Source organism: Helicoverpa armigera, chromosome 26 (genome assembly GCF_030705265.1).
Source record: "Helicoverpa armigera isolate CAAS_96S chromosome 26, ASM3070526v1, whole genome shotgun sequence".
NCBI classification, from domain to species: Eukaryota; Metazoa; Arthropoda; class Insecta; order Lepidoptera; family Noctuidae; genus Helicoverpa; species Helicoverpa armigera.
Genome location: NC_087145.1, coordinates 4,292,607 through 4,316,375, shown reverse-complemented (window position 1 = coordinate 4,316,375; position 23,769 = coordinate 4,292,607). Strand labels below are relative to the sequence as shown.

Sequence of the window (23,769 nt, the reverse complement as noted above, 5' to 3'; positions counted from 1 at the left end):
TACGCGATGTTTTGAAATAAAAAAAGAACATATTATCAAGGAAGGGTATTTTAAGATCTAGTCAAATTTTTACTACTCTGTATTTAAAGCTCCTTTATTTACACGCTCTTATCAAGTGGAACCACTGTAAGTTACAACTCGACATTATTTGCGATACATAACTCATGAATTGAAAACAAAAAACTGGACGTTAGCAGAAAGTTTCATAGTTAATTTTGGAATGTACAAAACGCGCGAAGGTATTCCGTTTAATTAACTAGAATCTAATCTTGTAACTACAAAGGGCATCCCACGCTAAACAAACGCATCGAACTGACTCCTAACACAAAACAGAAACAGTCACAAAAGGGAGTTTTAACTATAAACAGTAAACGTAACGGAAATACTAACGTTTGTTTGTTCTTGAAAACGGTGAAAGTGTAAAACATCGATTTACTAAGCAAACGCCCTTTGATTAAAAGACTGCGAGTTTTAATTGGAAACCAAACCGATACTTAAATTGATTAATCTGAATACTTCGTTAGTTAACGCGTCTATAAAAAACGTTAAACTGACTGTCTTCCGTTAATAAATCTCTCATAATAGAGTCCATGAAAATCTGAGCACAACAGTCAAAAATTGCGACAGAAAGTTATTGCAGAAAAATACTTGTATAGACAATTGCAAGGTATTAAGTGTAAACAACCTTATACGTTTCAAAAGCAATCAAAGCCTGTCCTACATACTACTACATGTATGTACTTGTGTTGTGTAGTGTAGTATCCACAATATGCAAATATCACTAGATCTAGTGCGCCGGGGTTAATCGAGTGACGTACAAGAAGGGTGGTAGGAAACACAATTATTTTTATGGCAACACAATTTTCCTCGGCTCATTACATACATGCCGTGGTTATACGTACTGGCAACATTAACATGCCGGGTGGGGCTCTGTAATGCCCCGTGGGCACGCGAACCCGTTTTTGATTATTTCCCCAAAATTATATCGTATTTTCACACCAAAAGACCCTTAGCGTGTGCACGATTCGAGCTTATGATGTTCGTGACCAGAGACAAAATGTTGAGAGTCACGGCTCCGGGAGAATCGCCGCCATTTTGGGTTTTTGTTCTTTTTTCAATCTTCCCGCCTCCGGACGGTAATTATGGCAACTCGAACCTTTCGCGTGAACTGTGTTAAATTGATTATTGTGAAAATAAGTACGTTGCACCAAGTGTTACTTGAACGATTATCGTAATATTGTATACTTATGTGTAATAAGGTTTCAAAATGAGGTTGTTACACTTCATAATATATTCTGATTTAAATATTTTGGCTCTCCAAACCTTTTTGCCTGGCTTATTAAGCGTTCAAGATATTATATTGAACATTGAAAAAATAAACATAAAAGCAATTTCTTCTTGACCTTCAAAACTTAATGAAGATATCAGTCATCAAGTACAACTGAAACGAATCCAAAAATACTCGGTGTCACGCATTAACGTTCTGAAATCGCAGACTGGCTTATCGGTCGGTTCAAATCGCATGGCGGTCCAAAACGCGCAATAACTTACATAATCTACCAAAACGAGTTCAATAAAATGGCGAAATTTACGTTAAAATGGCGGGAAAATCCAATAGGAAAAGTCGTCAGACGGATTGGACGTTTTTAGGCTAGTTAGGTAACCTAGCGGGAAAGGCCTAATAGCTTGTTTCCCTAATATATAGTTTTGTTTTTCTCTCTCACAAGATTTTTTCGGGCCTAAAGAACTCTGAATGAGGTCCAATTTTTCCCTTTTTTGTAAATCGTGCTAATAAAATCCTTGTAACAGATGCGTGTATTTTGCTCGTCATCTTGGAAATATTTTGCCAAAGTATATAATACTAAGTTTACGGGTGATTTGAGCAGGTAATGATGACGGAAGTATCGGAAAATGTAATCTCCCATATATCGTTTCGTTTTCATCGAATACATTAGAATTTTCATTTGTATTTACGTTAAGTCGCATTAGCGTTCTCCCTTGTAAATCGAAATGTGATGGGTTCATATCTTTATTGTTTTTCGATCGACTTTGAGGACGAAAATAGAAATAAAGCCAGTGTTCTTTCATGGTTGGAAAGTAACCTCAAAAATGCTCACTCATATTAAAAAAAATTACAACAAAAATATTTGAAATAAGAACGGCCGTTCAAAATCCGAAATTAGTGTTGTCGTGTCCGGATTCCCGTGAAAAAATTTGTCCTCCTTGTTTATGGTCCGATTTAGATAAAGATATTAAGAGTTAAGTGCGCCACTGTATCAAATTCGCTCGGCGGTGTATTTTTTTTTTATTTAGGCGAGTCACGCGAACCAGTTACATGAGTCAGGAATGCTGTTATCGCTCCGATTGCACAAAGCAGATTTTTTCAACGCTTTATTTTGATCCACGCAACTTTTTACATGAGCCTTGTTCTGGACGGCTTGTGTGACGTCACTTGACATGTATTTTTGATAACATAAAGAGTACATTTATTTTGTTATGGACGTAATCAGTTTATGTACACGCATTTTACATGAAATTTTTAAGGGTTGATTGTTTGACAAATGATTTAATCATCAAAGTAAGTGTATTCATCAAAGTAAAATCAATGTATACGTTACATAATGATAATATCTATATAATGATATTACATTTAACTTAAATATTAAACCATCTCTACACGACGACCCGATTATGAATGTCGAGGAATCGAACGAAAACGTTTCAAAAGTGACACATCCCTAGAGAGACGTTCGAATTCAAGCGTTTTGGCGGGAATGCGGTGTCAAGATGGCCGCCGCAGGACGACAGCGCGCGATATCGCACCAATTCTTTTGTGCAAACTCCACGGATATATCTTCTTGGATTCGTATTCCGATCCGATTTGAAAGGACAAGCTAATCTTGCTATCATTGTACAGAATTGTACTATAAATTTTGCTTTCTGCATTTACAGTTGGACTTTTAAATTTTCTTAGGTTTTCTAGTTGCTCTTATTTTTTGTGTTAAGTTTGTGAATGTATCTGCAACAGTGTGTTAAATATTTGAAAAACATAATCCCATATATGCAAGACTAACGTCAAAAATGTGCCCTCTCCGTAATCTCAGCTTAAATTTTATAGATACTCAACTAATGACTGTTTTTAACTTTATGCTCAGATTTTGTTAGATAACATAAAATATTTATAGTGAAAAAGAAACGTGTAATTCAAACCTACATAAAAAACAAAGTTAAAAAATGCAATCGGATTTATAAACAACTATAAAAATAGGGTTGTTTTTAGTATAACGGTCGGTCACGCCCACTGAGTAATATAGTGGTCACCATTAAAACATAACGAGTTCTTTCACTATAAATAACCTACAGCCATTATAATTATAGCGAACGAAATTCCTCTTATCACGCTCATATTTCACCAAACAGTCTAGCATTAGGCATAAACACAAAATGGCGTGGCCTCAAAAAAATATTTCGGAGAACAACGCTGCAAACAAATTACTTTCTTTCACCTCGATTAAGTGATCATTACAGTACCAAATATCATTTATAATGGCGTCGGGACAGGGACGGCGGGCTCGCGAAAAATAAAAGCCCAGGAAATTGCGTGTGCGGTTAAAAAGAAGGTTCCTACGTAAGCCTCGAGAAGTGGCGGGAAACAAGCGCCCTTTTGACGTGACATGTCGCCATCTTAGAAATCATCTTTTGTCAAGTGTAACGAAATGTCGATTGAGTCACGTATTTCCGTTTCCTTAAACAAATCTTGGTTGTGAATAAATTGTCCTCGTAGATTTGATGTTTTTTGTGTTTCATTGGACAAATAATAACGTGTGTTTGTTGGTTTATTTGAGTAGTTGTGACACGTGTAGGAACTACTTAAATTAAATCATCACACAAATGTTACCATTTTTGGTAGATTTTTTTATTGTTTCTAACCCGGCAGTGTGCCTGGTGGTTAGTGGCTACAGTTGCTGCAAGACATTTGTTATGCCAGAGACATCGCAGAAATGCGTTGCCTTTCCATAGACAAAGCTAAAATGTCTCAGTCTGTAATTAAACTGGCATAGATACTGATCAAACTGGAACAGAGGAGCGTTGCTTTGCGACTGAAAGCGTTCGTAGCTAATTCCCTAAACAATGTTCTGCCAAAGAAATAGTATTACTGAAACTGTAGTAAAAATAATAAAAAAGTAATAAAACCTCAGTAATTTTCATATCAAAAGCAATAACAATTTTTTCTTTAAAAAAATATTACAAACAAACCAAGTATTGGCTGTCCACAATTTGATTAGTCCACAATAATTGTACAATATGGAATGATTGGCGAAATAAAAGAAGGTTCGTTTTAAACAAGGTTTAAGTGAGTTACGATTCGAAAACACCGGAACCGGTGTTCCAGCACTAAATAGCGAAGAACCGGAACGTACCGATACGTAATCGAGTTTGCCGTATCGATTCGCTGAAGAAACTTTTACGGTTTTCGTGGCGGGAAGGCAATTATTTGGAATTCGGTTTTGTCTTGTTGTTCTATGAATACTGTATTTCTTTGTTAGTAAAATTTTAAATCTGCAAAGGTGGTGATTATTATCTTTTATTGAAAGGCTTTTAGAATATTCAGTGATTATTTCAGTAACCTTTAATTAGGCGTACGTCTAACAAAAGCAAGGTTATTTCTACTCAATTAGGCTGCTCGCCGAACTATTAAGGGAATATTTTAGCTCACATTATTTTGAATAGGCAAGTAATTTAGGGTTTCACATTTTTTTTACCATTTTAATTTTATCTTCTTAGTAAAAAAAGCTCTAAAGTTGCCATAAGTTATCAAAAATTCAACAAAAAATACCTTATTTTTTCATTTCACTTTCGTATCTACAAATCGAAAACATATGTATAATTCTACCTCGACATATGTATGATTGCCAAGAAATAAACAAAATCTCAAGAGAGAGAAAAAAAGAAAAATAAGGCATTGTTGTCAACCATCAGGAATTCACGAGTTGCGTACTAATGTGTGAAATAATATTTTCTTCCCTCTAATAAAAGCCTTCGGGCAAGTGTGACGAACATGCAGACTGAGGTACATAGCTGGGCATTGAGAATAAAATGACTAGCGGAGGTGCCATAACGGAAAATCGCCTAAGAAAGTAACGCGCGGTGAGAGACGAGGAACTGTACTGTTTTCGCCCTTATACGCCTTCTTTGGGCCATTTTTTTAAATAATCGTTGACAGATGTCTCAAAGAATCTGAAACTGATTGTTTTGGTCATGCCCACCGTACGAATTTGACCTAGAAGAAGGCACCTGACCTACCATCTATGGCATCTCCGACTTTCCTTACTCCGTGGCCGAAGGTAATTCAATCCACAGTCCTTGGGGTGTTGTGTTAGCTAGAAATGTAACGATTTGCGGTGTAGACGAAGACGCGACAATGATAACGTGCGATCCGAGCGATTATCGATTTGGTATCGATACTTCGTTATTATAGGTATCGATATTGTGAGTAGTTGTCAAAGCTTAATTTGAAGACGCATAAACTGCTGGATACAATTATTTTGCTTGGTCTGAATTTCTGTGTTTTTATTTTACTTGTATCTTAGCAACACAAAGCTATATTAACATTCAAATACTAAAACACCATTTCTTAGGCCCAGACTTAACCAAAGCGGAGCGAAAAAGTTTTTTGACAATCGATTCAATTTTTCCTTAAATAGTGGATATTTCACCAACATGTTATTGGTTGGTAAAAAAACGCTCTCTTTTTGTGGAGTATAAGCCTTAGAATAAATAAGGAACTAATGACAACCTACAAAAAGGCCGATATGTTTTGATAGCCAGACAGTTTGATATACCTTAATGAGTCCTTAAAATAGCCCAACCTTTATTGATATTTGAGTTAGACTTCTTTCATCAATGACTTATGAAAACGTCTAATAACCTACAAGGGCTACAGACATTCTAGCTAATTTCATAAATTCGATAAATTGTATGTTACTTTATTTTAAAAAAATATTACGCTTTCCTAGAACCGCTAAACACAGTGAGATGAATTACATAATGCTAAAAAGTTTTGATGACGCTTTCACGACGAAACGGCTGAACCAATTGAGTTGAAATTTTATATGGACACAGGAGGAGGAGTACCTTGAAGACAGTTGTAGGCTTATTTTTATCTGGCTGAGTGAAGTAGTTCCCTCGGGAGGCGAGGGAAACCGCGGAGAACAGCCAGTAGGTACAAAGTATCGATAAGTACCTAGGTAGTGTTGTCATGCTGCATTTTTCCATGATCTTTCTAAAGGTATCAAGTGTCGTGTGGTCGTAATTTTATACCAGTGGTCAGTAATATAGTCTGTCCGGAATTATGCGGTCGTGTGTACTAGGGTATCTGAATGTTTCTGTATTATCACGGTGAGGTCTTAGAGGGGTGGGCAGTGAAATGGGATAGGGTGTGAAAGTTGATTGGGGTCGATTTTGCATCTCTTGTGTGTGATAAGAACTTTTGAATTGACGTGAGACATTCACGAACTAAAAAAAGAGTGAGATTTTATATGCTCAATAAAAGGAAATAATGTGAAGTAGATACGTAAATCCTAACATAACACAAATTACATTGCTAACAAAAATTGATCATGAAAATAAAATATTACCACTCTAAAAATAACTAGAAGCCTTACAATTCAATACCAAACACGACTAGGTAGGAACAATATCACTAGTTGGAAATTTCGAACCCGATACTAGATTGGATAGGAATTCAATAACGGAAAAAAACCGTTTAAACTCGTCGGTCGAACTATAAACAAGCTCACGAGGTTAGTAAAAAATCTAAACCTTTTTTGTACAACAGCTATGCCAGTTAACACCTATGGAAAATGAGAAAAATCTATCGGATTTTTTTGGAACATGTCTTCGGAAAATTTTGGAAAAAGATGTAGATAACTATGTATCTATATTTTAGACGTCACTAAATTTGCTTGTGAATGGTTTAGGCAGTTCAAATGTTCTTCAAGCTAATGTATTAAAAATCTGTACGGTAACCTTGGAATGTAATAACTATTGTACAGAAATTACAAAATGGAAAATTGATAAGAAATAAAATAGAGGTACATTCCTTATTTATGTAAAACTTAATGATGTACGATTAATAAATACTTCTCAATTTACAACTAATGTGAACAAAACCAGGTGAAAAGGGAAGGGAAATATAAACGAAAAAAATATCCAGTATAACGTATATTCAAGGGTTCCTGTAGTTTTTTTCTGTTGAAGCTTTTTTCGCACGCACTAAGAGAATGTAGGAATATGATATGTTGCTAAAAGCGCTTATAGTCGCGGTTGGCAAACTTATTTGGCTTCATACATACCGGTAGATATTTCAATGTGAGACTTTTACTGGTATTATAAGTTTATTTAGCATACATTGCGTTGGAAGGTAGTTTTTGTTAAATTATTATAATTCGATTAAAGCTGGAAAGCTTTGATAAAAGATGAAGTATAGACTGGTTATTTATGCTTTTAATATTGTCATTCATATAGACCGGATTACACTTTTAAAGGAAACGTTTAGGGCATCTTATGTACAATTTCTTGCTTTGGTCCTTGATAGTCTCACTTACTTATGTCCTACTTTAAAATATAAAATACCTCTGTGAATAAACCTAGTGATACTTTTTAAATATATTTTTATTACGTTACAAGTCATGTGGACGTTTCGCTAACGATGTTTGCAAAAAGTTTAGTCAATCCAGATTTTTGGATGTTAGATTTTTTGCGTACCTATATCGCATTGCAATTTTTGCTAAACTGTGTATGTACTAAATCTATTACTAAAAGTTTAACCACGGCTGAATTCCACTGAAGCCAGCAATTTTCACGGCTTGACTCGCATCTGGCGCAACTCGAGGTGGAACTTGGGAAGATTAGGTGGCACATATTAGGGTTATGTGAAGTTCGAAGAGAGGGGGAGGACACCATAACCCTCGAATCAGGTCACCTAATGTACTTCCGAGAGGGAGACCAACAATCCCAAGGTGGCGTTGGGTTTCTGGTTAATAAGTCCCTAGCTGATAACGTTGTGGAGGTGTCTAGTGTGTCGAACAGGGTAGCGTACCTTATCATAAAGCTCACCGACAGGTATAGCCTCAAGGTAGTGCAAGTGTACGCACCGACCTCGACACATTCAGACGATGAAGTGGAGGATATGTTTGATGATATATCAAGGGCCCTCCACTTCACTACAAAGACCCATTACACCGTTGTCATGGGGGACTTTAACGCTAAAGTGGGAGTACAGACTTGCGGCGAATCGGCAGTAGGATCCCATGGATTTGGAAGCAGGAATCATAGGGGGCAAATGCTCGTCAACTTCCTCGAACGCGAGGGGCTCTTTTTGATGAACTCCTTTTTCAAAAAGCAGCCCCAAAGGAAGTGGACGTGGCAAAGCCCCGACACTATGACTAAAAATGAGATTGACTTCATCATGACGAACAAGAAGCACATATTCAGAGACGTCTCCGTGATCAATAGGTTTAATACCGGTAGCGATCACCGACTTGTCCGAGGCTCTCTGAATATCAACTTCAAGGCCGAACGTTTCCGTCTGATGAAGGCCAGGCTCCGACCAACACTGCTCCAAACCATGACAGGATCCGAAACGTTCCAGTCAAATTTGGAGAACCGATTTGCCGCCGTGGAAACCACAACAGACGTTAACCAGAACCACGAATATATGGTTCGGATCCTATTGAAAGAGCAATTGAGCTGAATCGGGGGTCAAAGGTGTTCGTACAATCTCTTGGAAGAAGCCACTTGACGAAGCTGACCACAACAAGTGGAGAAGTCGTTTCTTCGGTGCCGGCAGTCCTTTCGGAAGTGGAAAATTTCTATGGCCGGTTATACGCATCGCATGCATCTCGACCTGATCCCGGAAATGAGGATTCTAGAGCCACATTAACACGCCATTTCACCGAAGACCTGCCAGAAGTCAGCAGTGGCGAAATCGAGATCGCTCTGAGACAGCTCAAAAATGGAAAAGCCCCTGGCGAGGATGGCATTACAACAGAGCTTTTAAAAGCAGGAGGTAAGCCCGTACTGGGGGAGCTCCAGAAGCTTTTTAATGCCGTCCTGTTTGAAGGGAGAACTCCAGAGGCGTGGAGTAGGAGTGTTGTCGTCCTGTTCTTCAAAAAGGGAGACAAAACCCAGCTGAAGAACTATCGACCCATTTCCCTCCTAAGCCACGTCTATAAGCTGTTCTCAAGAGTGATCACGAACCGACTTGCGCGAAGACTCGACGAATTCCAACCACCGGAGCAGGCTGGGTTTCGAGCGGATACGGCACCATAGACCACATCCACACAGTGCGGCAGATTATACAGAAGACCGAAGAGTATAATCAGCCCCTGTGTCTAGCATTTGTGGACTATGAGAAGGCCTTTGACTCGGTTGAAATCTGGTCTGTTCTGGAGTCCCTGCAGCGTTGTCAAGTAGATTGGCGATACATCCAAGTGATGAGATGTCTCTACGAAGCCGCTACAATGTCCGTCCAAGTACAGAATCAGCAAACAAGGCCCATACCGTTGCATCGAGGAGTGAGACAAGGGGATGTTATTTCCCGAAACTGTTCACTAATGCAATGGAGGATATGTTCAAGACGCTGAACTGGAAAGGACGCGGCATCAACATCAATGGCGAACACATCTCTCACTTGAGATTTGCTGACGATATCGTCATCATGGCGGAAACGCTGCAGGACCTACAACAGATGCTTAACGACCTGGCTGAATCTTCTCTACGCATCGGCCTACGGATGAACTTGGACAAAACCAAGGTCATGTTCAATGAACATGTTCTACCGGAACCGATTGCGATACACGGCGCCGTTCTCGAAGTTGTTCGGAAATATGTATACCTCGGGCAGACATTGCAGTTAGGTAGAAACAACTTTGAGGACGAGGTGAATAGGAGAATTCAGTTGGGTTGGGCTGCATTTGGGAAGCTACGTCGAGTCCTAACATCGTCGATTCCACAGTGCCTAAAGACAAAAGTCTTCAATCAGTGCGTCCTACCTGTCATGACTTACGGAGCCGAAACGTGGACACTGACGGTACGGCTGGTCCACAAGTTTAAAGTCGCTCAGCGGGCTATGGAAAGAGCTATGCTCGGCGTTTCTCTGAGGGATCGCATCAGAAATGAGGTAATCCGTCAGAGAACCAAGGTCATCGACATAGCCTACCGAATCAGCAAGCTGAAGTGGCAGTGGGCTGGCCATATTAGCCGAAGAACCGATAACCGTTGGGGTAAACGAGTTCTAGAGTGGAGACCGCGCCTCGGCAAACGTAGTGTAGGACGTCCTCAGACACGGTGGAGTGATGACTTGCGCAAGACGGCTGGCAGGAGCTGGATGCGAGAAGCCGAAAATCGATCTCAGTGGCGTGCACTTGGAGAGGCCTATGTCCAGCAGTGGACTGCGATAGGCTGATGATGATGATGATGATGATCAGCAATTTTCTAAATTCTTTGATTTGCTACGTAGATAGAATATTTGATGTAAACATTTACCTTTTTTGGATATTTACCTCAATTTACGGATATATCAATTTATCTATCCGCATTTTTGGGATAACATTCGAAACCCAAAATACCTCGTTCTGTCTATTTTTAAAACGTTTACGAAGTAACCTTTTTTATATAGCCTTTTTAAAAACTCCATAAGTACATAAAAATGCAATTCCAACACTTTTGCTGACAATAGACTCGGAGGGCAGGCCCCTAAACTAAGGGTCCTTACAACCCGCTTAGAATTTAGTGCACCACATTGTATATCGCAAAAGTCGGCTTTATTTATCGTTTTTGCAGGGGATTGCGCGAAACCTTTAACATGTACACGCATAAATTCACGCTTTCTGTCCCACGGGGGTAGGTAGAAAGTTGGTATAGAACGTCACCTAGCATCTTGCGTACTTCTTTTGTTTCATCTACGAATGTTTGTCCATCTTAATAACCCAAAGACTACATACAACCACCCTGTACTTTTAACGGCCATTCCCAATAATCTATCTATGGATAGAATCTAATCTAGAATTTTGCCATGGACGCCATACAAGTAATAAGCAAAACAATAGATAGAAAAAATAATGGGAACGGGCGTTGAATGGTAGGTATATCTACAATAAGGATATTTGGTTTCTCTCTATAACCAGTCTTACGTCATCAATTGAATCGTCTTTTACGGCACTTAAAATTCTTTTCAAAGAAGCTTTATCCGTAAAAATAAATAATCCTCCCAGATATAATTTTGGCATGTAGGATACGACTCGTAGTGGAAAAATTTCCTACATTTTACCAGGCCGGTAGAGTTTATTTTTTAGAGGTTTTATGCGGTAGACTAGTGTCACAGAAATATTTTGTTGCTGCTATGAGAGTATTTTCTAGGAAACGTGTTGGTATAACTTCATGTTTCTGGGATACAAAATACAAATAGAAAATATTTTTGTAGATATTTAGAAGTAGGTAACATTTATTTTCGGATATTCATAACGTATGCAAAAGATATACAATTTTAACGATATATTTTTTATGTATTGTGGTTTAATAGAACAATGAGTTAGCTCCAAAAAAAATTGAAAATATCGAATGATAAACCACGTATGGTACACCTATTTTTTTACATAGGTGCAAAAACTCGTTGCTACACTTACTGCAAATGGTGCTTCCTCACAAATTGTATAACCGGACCCTCTTGCCCAGGGGTTAGATTGAGGAAAAAATCTTATTTGCCAATGACAACCCCCTTTGCACCTCCCTTAGTAGGTGTGAAGTAACCCAGTCATGTGCAATGGCGGTATTGTGTGGAGTACACTTTATTTATAATGGTTTTATGAGATTAAGTTGAGAAAAAAATTGAAGATTTTTTTTCCAAGATGGCGTGCCATGTTTGTATGAAAATGTGGTTCTGAATTTTTTTTTGACAACAGCAAAAGTTTGTAAAACTTAAATAATTGTTTTCGTAAAGTTTCGTAACAAACAATTGTTATACGTAGTGTTTTAAAATACTATATTAATTACATTGATTGTAAAATTAGTTAGGCTGTTAAAAAATAGTCGAAAAACTTTTTAATGGCATCCATTCTCTTTTCAAAATTTCGTATTCAGCCATTGTCCTTCAGATTATTTAGGGTGGTCCCTTCCCATGGTCTCGCGCTATCATGAAATGAAGTCATGCTTGCAGAGACAGGCGGATTCAGGAAATACGATTATACCAGACGAATGACCAACCATTCTTTCCTTCTCCACCCAAACAAACGAATAAAAAAAAAGAAAAGAAAAATGAAACCGTTCATACAGGAAGCAACTTCATACGAGACGTGATCAGGGGTGCATAATATCTGAGGAGCTGTTAAAAAAGCCCTAAGGGTTTACTACCTCTGTCCCCCCTAGAACACCGTCGCAATAGTTTGCCAACGATTTACTGAAATCAAATTTTCCTCTTTTCTACCTACATACAATTTTACACCTTAAATCTAACATCGCAGGTAGCATTTTTGAACTGCAGCTGCTTTTAAAATTGTTTTATACGATTATGGATTTTATTTCAAGGATTTTAAAGATGAATTTTGTTGGGGACAGATAGGGATATGAAAATAGGGTGTATGGATGTCTCAATTAGGTTATGATGTCCAGTCAGACGGTATAATCTTGTTTGACAATGAAATAATATTGAGAATAAGTTGTTTTGAGAGGCCACTTTAGGTTTTGAGATGGAAAAATCCCTGATGCATAAGTTTATAAAAGTATTTATTGAGACAACAACTTTAGAATAACCATATTAGTGTCAGAACTTGGCTTAATAGTTTATGAACCTTAAAAAGTCTCGCTTTGTTCGTAATACAAGAAAAGCTGACAAACTCAGCATTTTACGGCAACATGAACATAAGAATAACGCTGATACCCACCTCATATCTAACTCGCCACAAAATCGTACGTAAACCTAAAACCTGCAAGCATTCTCATTCACTATGTGTTGCTTGAAGATCCTGTAACAAATCTCAGGGGCTTTATTTTTATCAGAACACAGCAAGTTACGTTCCTATTTCCTTATGTTGCCGCCGAATCGGGCCGCGATTTTGTAACTCGTAAAACAAGTAGTAAAACGTCTCCTCCGGTTTGAGAATCGATCGGCCGGGACGTCAGCCAGGCTCTGTTCGACGCTCCACTCCGCCATTTTACTGTCGAACGGTAAAATCTTTTAAATTTCGAATGGTAGCCGTTCGATTTTTGTTTTTACAACTTCAGTTCGTCTTGAAGTGTGCAGGTGAGCGGTTGTGCCGACAGATTTATTTTGAATTCTTTGTTGGTAAATAAAATAAGTAGCTCTATTGTGTAAAGTTAAGTTCAATGACATGTCATAAATATTTTCAAAAAATATATTCTCGTCACATACACGATTTAGGAGCTTCAAAATCAAACTTTTACAAAACTCGTAAAATTGAACATTAACGAAATCAAAAGCAAGGGTAAAATGTCCAGTTACTGACCGTGGGTACCTACCCGGGTTTGGTAGAAAATATGCAAATATCTGTAATTAAATCCGCGGACCGTATTTGACGTTCAAAACTGTTAACAATTTTATTTCCGTTTCGATGTAATACTGTTACTTTATCGCTTTGATAGGAGAGTTTAGGAACATATAACATATACACATAAACCCAAAAACTTTAGAAAATATGAGAAAAAAAAACTATTTAAAAAAGTTGTATTTTTGATTTACTTCTATGCTAGTCTCAAAAATAAAGCGCATATCTAAACTCCAACATTCTAAATTCTAAACAAAGTGTCGGTAACAAAGTTTCCTTTCTATTGGCAATATAAATAAAATAACGTGCTTTCGCAGTCACCTTCCACTAAAATAGCGATAGGAAAATTCGCTGAAATATATGAAAACGCCGCATCCTTAGGGATCTCGTAAAATATACTATAAAAAAGCCCTTTTCAATTTGTCACCACGCTTCCCACGGCGTATCACGTCGCGAAATTATAATTACGTTATATTCCGATAAAAATATTTATAAAATAACGAAGAAAATTCACGTCTTGTATTTTTATAAGACCTCCATTTGATGGCATAAAATTTAACTAAAAAGAAAAGACACTTACTCCTTCCTGTTTTATTTATTATTAACAATTAATTTAGCTAACGAGCTACAATAAAAATACACAGTAAAAAACACATACGGCCTAAGCCATTACTATTAAAATTCTACCCCAAAATCTATCAGCATTAATTATTTTCACCCTAAACCGGCTTCCGACCAGGAATTCTGTTAATAAAATTCCGTATAATCCCAGCAAAATAACCAGCACTGATCTCGATTAATGACGTAGTGAATTAAATGTACTAGGAAACCAATACTGTTGCATGTGGCGAAATATTAATTATTTTGAGCTTACTTCTGTGGAAATAGTGAATATTTTTGCTTAAAAATTGAGGAGCGTTCGTTTCGGGCGCCCGTCGTGTGTGACGGTTGGGTATCGAATGACTTTAATGATGGGAATCATGTGGTACTCAATTTGAATTAAGTTTTTAAAATTAAAAAAAAATATATGCACATTGTTAACCCTAAAATTACATTAAAAAGCAAAACTTACATAAAGCTAACAAGGGCTTAAAAAATTGCTGGGCGATAAAAAAACCAGCCATTAATTTGTATGGATTAAACCTAAACAAAAATATAAATAAAGGTGCGACGTTTGTTGTAGTATTTACTAAAATAGCTGTCCTATTTAAAAATAAATGCTTGAATGAAACATCGCTTGTTTGTCAATTAATCTCTTGTAATATTAAAAAATATGCTTATACACGCAACTTGAACACGAAAACCTGCCACTCCTGGTACTTTCGCACATACTCGATACATACGTAAGTAGAAAGAAATTCAATCGACTCGACTTCACATCACTATCAAATGACACTCACGATTCCCAACAAGGCTCCATAAAACCAAACCATTATCCTCTACAACTTAATTATACAACTTTAAACCTTAATGCGACTGAATAAGACGCTCATAGAGTGATAATTATAAGTTTGCGCAACCAACCCGGGTAATTACAGGCTTTGAAAAAGGAATTGTAATGTAGCAATGTAATTATAACGTCTTTGTGTGCGTGGGGTGTGCATGTGTGGGAATTAAGGGTGTTTGCACAATAGAGGAGGTGAATACAAAAGAGTATTTGTGTTATAGTTATAAAGCCGGTGTACACAAAGTTAATTATATGCTGAAAATTAAATTACGGCGCAGCGTTTCCACGAGCGGAATATTATTAAAACTGATTTTTTTTAACGTGTTATTAAAATTGGAATTCAATTTTGCTGGCTTGGTGCTTGTAGTTCTTGATGATTGTGCTAATAATGGTCACATTAATTATGCAGAAACTAGGTACTTACCTACCTGTTATGTATGCCTTTTACTGCTGCTTTAATTCGTAAATCAGTTTGATTAATTGATAAATGAGACATGACATGACAGCTCACAGAAAACTAGTTTAACGACAAAAAAACTACTCAGACCTTACTTCAGATCCTATCTACCGAAGGAATAGTTGTAAATTGTTTTCAACCCCTAACAGGGTTGCTGGACATCTCAAATAAATCATTTTTATTATACACCCCTCTAGCCTGCCATTAGAGGGCTGACTAGCGATTCTGCCACGATAAAACCCGCTATTTTCTACTGATTTAAAATACTTGCTGATATATCTAGTTCTATCGATATTAAGTGCAGTTTCGCGTGTACAGCACTAGTGTCGATAAATAAACATCGATTTTTGGTACAGCACTATGAGGTGCCAATTACTGTGAGAGCAGAAAAATAAATTGATTGTGAAATATAAGACCTTTTTTGCTATGTATTTTGGTAATTTAATATTTGAAATTTATAGACGACTTTGGCTCACTGAAACTCGCAAAGAAATATTATATCTAGTTTTCTTTATCGATAGCCCAATATCCTTCAGTTAAAGACCCATTGATTAATAAAAAAATTGAACAAATATTCTATGTAAGTACTACCACCGGACGTCAAAAATGTCTGAAATCGCTTAAAACTCAACAAACACTTCTATTATTGTCATTGTATCGTCAATTAAATTCATCAAAGTAGTACTCAACAATTCTAAAAGGCCATAATTAACGCTACATCCCTCTTTAATTTATAATTCGATACATCGAGACATTTTGTTTTGTCGATAATAAATGCCCATCATTATTCGAGACGTTTATTTTCGTAATAAGAACGCGGACGGTTCGAATTTCAAAATAGATCCGATTTTAATCGTTTGTAATTAATCGATGTTAAAGAGAATGATGCTTTAAGTATATCGATATGTTCAAGTGGTAATCGAAGATTTTAATGAACTTATGTGATTTAATTAAATCCGTAAAAAATAATAGAAGATTTATCTATCTGGTCCATTGATATTAAAAACTTCTAATGTTAGATAGATACAAGGTACATATAGTATAACATAGGTATAGAAACTAATTTAAATGATCAATAACGCTAGCTAACAATTGTTTATTCAATTCACGAAATTGCTTTGAAAAACAGCAATATCCAATAATACTTACCGCAAATTAATTCACAAAACAAAACAAAAGCCAACAATCCAATGACGGGAAAACAAATCTAATTGAAATAATCAAACATTTTCAAAATGGCGGCATCGAAAACATTCGTTCGTAAATAAAACCAATTAGACCAATCAAGGATATTGTGACCGGATCGTTACGCAAACCCATTTATCTAAAACACCTAGGAAAAACAAAAATTGTCGACTCAACATTTCATAATCAATTTCGGATTCCATTTTAGCAGTGCGAATAACGCCCCTTCACTATTACTCTCAAACTACATTGCCACAATTCTTCTTCTTATTATAGTTCTATACTAATATTATAAAGAGGAATAATTTTGTATTTTTGTTTGTAAGGGATAAACTCAAAAAAAACTGGGTCTATGTTAAAAATACTTTCACCATTAGAAAGCTACATCATCTGCGAGTAACATAGGCTATATTTTATCCCGGTAAGGACAGTTTTTGCGGGTGGAACCGCGGGAAAACGTCTAGTCTAGAATATTCTTCGAATTAAATCCTCTATGGATGTTGCATGAGTTTCGTTTAGGGTTGCCATATTGTTGGGATCTCGTATAATAAATCTGGATAAATTAATGGCAACACTGACAGATCGTTTACTTATTTTCGCCGACTCATAGTCCAAAATGAGCGTCTGTGTATGATGGAGCGGGGGCCCTGTTTCACGTTGTTTTATTCCGGCTTTTTTAATCGGGTTCCGCTTACTTTATTAGTTATGTTTTTGGTAATTTAGGAGTAAACGAAGGTTACACATAATACACATATGTACGTTTTGAGCGAAATTAGAAATCAACTAACAAAAAAATGGTTTTGAGAGTTTTTGAAACCAATTTAATCTAAAGTCAAATAAGGGGGTAGTGAATATTTAAGAACACACAATATGGCCTTAAAAATACATTTATTTTACATCGTTAAGTGTCTTTAGCAGGTCTAGTTGAATTTACGCATCAAGCCAAATATGAAAACATTACATTTTCAACACACATTTTTTTACTACATCTCCTAAAAGCTGCTACATAAACCTATACTTAATTTGATCTCCATTTTCCCACAGAACCAAGGTACGAGACAGCATACGCCTGCGAAGGCAAGACCTTGAAGATCGGCTGCAGAGAAGGCTCGGTCATTCACCTCATCAGAGCTAACTATGGAAGGTTCTCCATCACGATATGCAATGACCATGGCAACACTGATTGGAGTGTCAACTGTATGTCTACGAAGAGTTTGCGGGTTTTACATAGCAGGTAAGATTTTGTACTGAGCTATTTTTTAAGTTATGTTGTCTAAAGAGAAGGCTTGTCATGTATAGCTAGGGTTACCATATCTCAGGATTTGTCCTGAGATTTCAGGATTTTTCGACTCTTCTCAGGATTCCGGCCGGATTTAGCAAATCTAGTGCTAGCTCAGGATTTTGAATAAAACACAGGTTACATTTTAAAGATCTCTCTTATTAAACTACTAAAAATAATCTTCTTTCGGTAACAATTGTAGTTAAAATCAATACTTACCTATGTATTAATTTAAAACAAACTTAGAATAATCTTCTTTTGGTAACAATTGAATGAAAACGCGCAAGATCCGCAGTGTATACAACGATAATAATACGTTTTTGAGAGAAAATTCTCAGCTGTAGAAAATCTCAGGACTTTTCCATGGAAATCAGGCCTTTTCTCCGGACTTTTGATTTTTTCATCTGGTAACCCTATGTATAGCTTACTAGTTGTAGTCTGTGTTCGGAGAGAAGGTCTTCCCATACCGGGATAGAAAGAAGCATTTTTACAGATTATAGACTCTGAATACCAAATTATATTCATATCGGTTGTGTAATTTGGTCTGAAAGCGGGATAGGCAGAATTAACTAACGCGGCTTTCTATTGACAAGGTGTTGAAAAAAACTTCGGTTACAAAAATAATATTATTTAGGTAAGTTTTTGATTTATTAAATTCTACTGGCCAAAAGACTCCCAAATATGTGTTTGCATTTGCTACTGATTTCAAATTCCAGTATAAATGCTAGCTATTTCAAATATAGAACGTTTTAAGCTATTGTCATTATTAAAATCCAATATGGCGGAGTGAAATAGTTGTGGCTGTTTTTGATAATCTGAGCTCTGATATAATCTCAAATAAATGCTAAATTATTGACTAAGTATATGGTTTACATAACGTTGTGGTATTATTTAAAATGGTTAGAGGTAAAAAAACTTTAGGGTTTAAGATTTCATAGAATTAGAAATCAGTATCAAATATGCCATAGAGTGTACCTAATTTCAATAAATATGTGATTTAAATCATCACTTCTCAATTTCAAATATTTATAGTTTATATCCAGTTCTTCTCGAGAAATTTTATAGACAAAGCCTATTTTTGGTTTACCAAAAGAATATTTTTCTTCTAACAAAACAAATTTGGAGCTCGTCAATTCCTTCTCATTAGAGCCAAGTAATTCTATACTCAATAAGAAAAAACGAATAATTTATTTCATCGAAACTTAATCCAAATTACGTTTTCACTAACAGCCTATTAAATATCAAATTTGTTAGGTTTTATGTAATTTTTACGATTTCAACCTTTTTTTATATCGTATTATTTTTTTATTTCGTTTTTTATTACTTATTAACCAATTATAGGTTTATTTATTTTTACTAAAAATTCGTGAGTCTATAAAGGAGACATTGATTTCAGAATTTTGTTATAAATAATGCTAATCGATATTCATTACAAGCGAATGAACATAAATGGTAGCTAATATGATTACCATAATGAGAAATTAAGTTTTATGTGTACAAAGATATTTTTCGACTAATCGGGTTATATTATGAAATATTATTTTAGGTCCTTATTTTTTTAATGTAAGTATAAATTAGACTTATTATTTTTTTTTTCAATTTCATTATGGCGGAATGCTAATTATTTCTGCCTAAGTACGTACATAAAAATGTATAATAACTTACAAAATGATAACGAAGAAATTAAAACTTTCAAACGCCATAATTTAACTAAAACAACTCGATTTAAACATAAACACTGGATAATAACAAATCGTTAACCCGAGGCCGTCCGGAAACGCCCGAGTATTGCCGAAAATTGCCGAAAATTAAATAGTCCGTAAGTTGATAACGTTACGCCGCGAGATTGCCAATAAACTGGCAGTCCTTCCCCTAACTCATGTAAATGACATCTAAATTGATTGAAGGATACGTTATACTTGTATTTTTGTACTAACAAGTATATTACAAACTTAATCAGTATGTAATTTTTGCGAAATAACGTTTTATAATAACGTCACGTAACTTTAACTCCCAATTTCTTCAGTCTTGGCACATTTACTAAACTTTTTTGTCGTCACAAAAAAATCGATACTCTGTAATTAATTTATCCTTTAGTAGAATAATTCGATTAAGTAATTATTCGATATCTCTTTTTCATTACCAACATTCATACATAGCCGTCTTATAGACATAGGGTAGTTTCTATGTATCGTCCAAATCTAAATCGTTCTGTTCTCTTTTTGCAGATGTAGTATGCACCAAAACTGCAGTATACTAGCCAGCACGAATATGTTTGGTGACCCGTGTCCTAACACCCTCAAATATCTGGAAGCCCACTACCAATGCGTACCAGGTAAGTTTAATCTCCCGAACCTTTTCCCAATTATGTTGGGGTCGGCTTCCAGTCTCACCGTATGCAACTAAGTACCAGTGTTTCACAAGGAACGATTGCCTATCTGACCTCCTCAACCCAGTTACCCGGGCAAACCTTTACCTTTGGTAAGACTGGTGTCAGACTGGCTTCTGATTACCCGTAACAACTGCCACGGATGTTAAATGACAGCCAGTATCAGGTAAGTTTGACGTAAATAAACGTCACTTTACGTCAAAAATAAACTGTTTACGTCATATTCTGACGGAAGATCAGCCCACGTTGACAGGATTTTATTTTTAACTTGGGAAATTGTCAGGATGTTTTGAACGTGTTGTTTTGAACGTTAAATATAACGACACTTTATTTCGAGCTGTATACAGGGGTTAATTACTACTTTCTTGTGTTATAAATAACATGTCATTAAGTACCTAAATGCCGTTTCAGTTATCAAATTACTTGTAAATAGCAACCATAGAGTTTTCCAAGATCAAAAACATCCTTAGGATTTACTACAGGCCGTATCTAAAGCTTATCATCAACCGTTCGTGTGAACAGTGACCAAAGTTTACAAACACGAACAGAACAATGACAAAAAAAATAAAGTTTAAATTCTTAGCTGTCGAAATAGGGTAAACCCTGTAATTGAAGGTGTTTTTAAATAAATAAATAAACAAAAATGTACAAACTCTTTCTTACTTCCAATTTCAGCCTCAACAACCAGCACAACAAACCGGCCATCCCCTCCATGGCTCATCACATCCCAGCCGACAGTCTGGCGGTCTACCCAGCCGCCCATCCCCAAGAGTCCAGTCCAAACGCAGCAGAACGAGAGGAAGAAGCCCACAGTCATCACCCCTCCGACCTTCAGGCCACATATCACGCTACCCCCTGAGGTGAAGCTTGGTGATGTCGCTTCTAAGGTGATTGAGTTCTTTTTTAATCGACTTTCTAAGAAGGAGTATTTTTATGTGCAACGTGTGGTGATGGTAAGGTGCAATTGTGTGACGTGATGTATGCCTCGTGTGCTCACAAATTACCTGTTTGTGTGAGTATAGTACTCCTGTACTTATTATTGGCGTATCTTCCGACTTTTGATATTTGCGAGGTGTCCAGTGAACAATTATCTGTAAGAACAGTACATATTTCGTATACCCTTCAGCATGAAAGTTTTCTTAGTTCAACTTTAACATAAAATCAATTACAAAGAAACGAATCTCAAATTCCGTATTCGACCATAGCCTGCTTACTTTCTCTTTACATTCATTCGAAAGAATCTATTCATAACCATATCCTACTTCCCAACTATTCATAACACCCCTGTCTTTCAGAAGACCACGACGAGACAGCCGGACTCCTCATCCGAAAGGGAACCTCCGCAGAGTTCCAGGGAAAACATTCCAGAAGTTAAAGAAGAACCGAAAGCTGTAGAACCTGATCATAGCCAGAAGAACGATAAGGCTGCTAAAGAAGATGAACCAGGTAAGGATAGATTTAAGCCGTTAGTGTTAAAGGGTACAGACTACTCAACACGGAACCAGTTAGGCACATCAAGCTATTCCAATCAGTAACATTTTCTCAATCAACATAAAACTTTATTTAGTGGAAATCTACTGCTACTGCTATACCTCTCAGTCTAGCCTAGACTTTAAAGGGGAATGACGAGTCTAGGCCCAGAATTGCACAAGAGATTCGTTTTACAAAAAAAATATGTTGGTAGTTTTCAAATGTCTTCCACGTATTCATTAGTCTGTGTATGTCAGTAACATTTTTTCATAAATATTAAACATTATAACGACTAAACTAATGGAACTTGAACATAACTTGAGTTTCAAATGTTGCCTTTACAAAAAAAATGTTAACAGGTAACTAATCAGAATAATAAGCTTTCGTTTATTATTAAAAACCGTTCATTTTCTTCCCAGTAAACATACATTACATCTAATTCCTAAAAATATCTTTTAATAATTATTATTATACCAATTATTAATGAAAGAATATATCTATAAATCGACCTTTTCGCAAAATATATCTATAAAAAATGGCAACTTTCTATTGTTATGTCAAAGTTTTACTTGTCACTGTCAGTTGCCGAAAAACATAAATGTCAAAATCATTGCTTATAGCAATTCCATTGCGGTTACTTGTTTATGTTTATTGCGGTTTAAATTGAATACTTTTCGCTAAATTCGAATATTTACTCTGACGATTCTCCTATACCTGACGACCACGGCCTGATTATGGATTCTGTTCCCGCTACTCATGACGACACTGGCGAACATGAACAGTATTGATGGAATATAAGAATCTTAAATAACTTTGAAATGCTAAGTTTTTTGTAAACCATTTCTTTTACTAATTAATTGTAAGAATTGCTCCCTACTATTATCATTATTTTATATTCGTGTGCACAGAGGGCCTAAATTACTATGGCGACTTGGCATTCCCCTTTCAGGATAGCTAGCTCAAAATAATAATTTCCCAAAGTTTATACCTATATATTGATAAATCTATTTTTATTCAACCCGTCCCTTCTCCGTTTGTAAAAAAATCTTTCTTGGTTTTTATTCAGACAAAAGAAAATAATTAAACGAATTAAATGTTCACATGCTGATCGCTGCTCGGTGTTACCACTTCAAACCTTCTATCCCCTTAGTATAATATTTCTAATCATATAATTTGTTCGTCAGCTGTGACAGAAGGCACGATGGAGTGGCCAGCTAAGGACGAAGACTCGGAGCCGACACCAGCGGTGCACCCGCCTCCGAAGGACAGCAGACCAGGCACCGATATCTTGGACGAATTTGAAAGAACTTTTTGTAAGTTATCGTCACTCATCGTCTTTCATATATTTATTTGTCTTAATTTATAAAGTTCGTGTTCGTAAATGACTAACTGAGCCTTTCCTCTAAAAAAGTAAACAAGAACATAAACAGAATTGCTCCAGGATTTTTTGTAATTTAATTTTTATGTATTTTGCCAATAGATATGTGTATTGTCTATGTAAAATAGTTTAAGATAAATATGTTCCATATCGTCATCTGATGATATGTATTGGGACTAATTTCTTGAAAATTTTCAAACCATTTCTGTGTGCTGATAAAAAAGCAGCCTATGTGGTAATCCAGGGTATCCACCTATCTACATACCAAATTGCAACCGAACAAACATACATAAAAAGAATTTCAAACATACATCCATGCATTCTCACAAACTTCCACATTTATAATGAGATTATTTATGAGTAGGATAAATAAGTTTATTTATAAGTTTTTTTTAAAGTTATTACTTTTAAGTGTCATGTAAATACTCTTAAAAGACAGATCAGAAGGGGTAGACAAACATTAAAAACACATAATTCATAGACATACAACTGTGCAAGTTTTATTGCTTACAAACATTACTTTTATAAATGATTTAACGATATCTAAACGAAGTTATTAAAAATACAGCATTCAAGATAATTTGGAAATCATGTCAATTCTA

The 23,769-nt window shown here is 36.1% G+C and overlaps 1 protein-coding gene across 8 annotated transcripts in view; it reads left to right on the top strand.

Moving 5' to 3' along the window:
* The window catches only part of LOC110372419 (latrophilin Cirl), a 278,727-nt gene that overhangs the window by 242,422 nt on the left and 12,536 nt on the right, over positions 1 to 23,769 (top strand). For 6 of the 8 annotated variants that reach the window (XM_049849401.2, XM_049849403.2, XM_049849397.2 and 3 more), the window contains 5 exons: positions 17,696 to 17,885; positions 20,159 to 20,265; positions 20,995 to 21,206; positions 21,615 to 21,765; positions 22,974 to 23,102. In XM_049849401.2, coding sequence (XP_049705358.2) covers positions 17,696 to 17,885; positions 20,159 to 20,265; positions 20,995 to 21,206; positions 21,615 to 21,765; positions 22,974 to 23,102 — 789 coding nt within the window. The remainder of the gene's footprint in view (positions 1 to 17,695; positions 17,886 to 20,158; positions 20,266 to 20,994; positions 21,207 to 21,614; positions 21,766 to 22,973; positions 23,103 to 23,769) is intronic. The other 2 variants (XM_049849402.2, XM_049849405.2) reach the window with 1 other exon arrangement.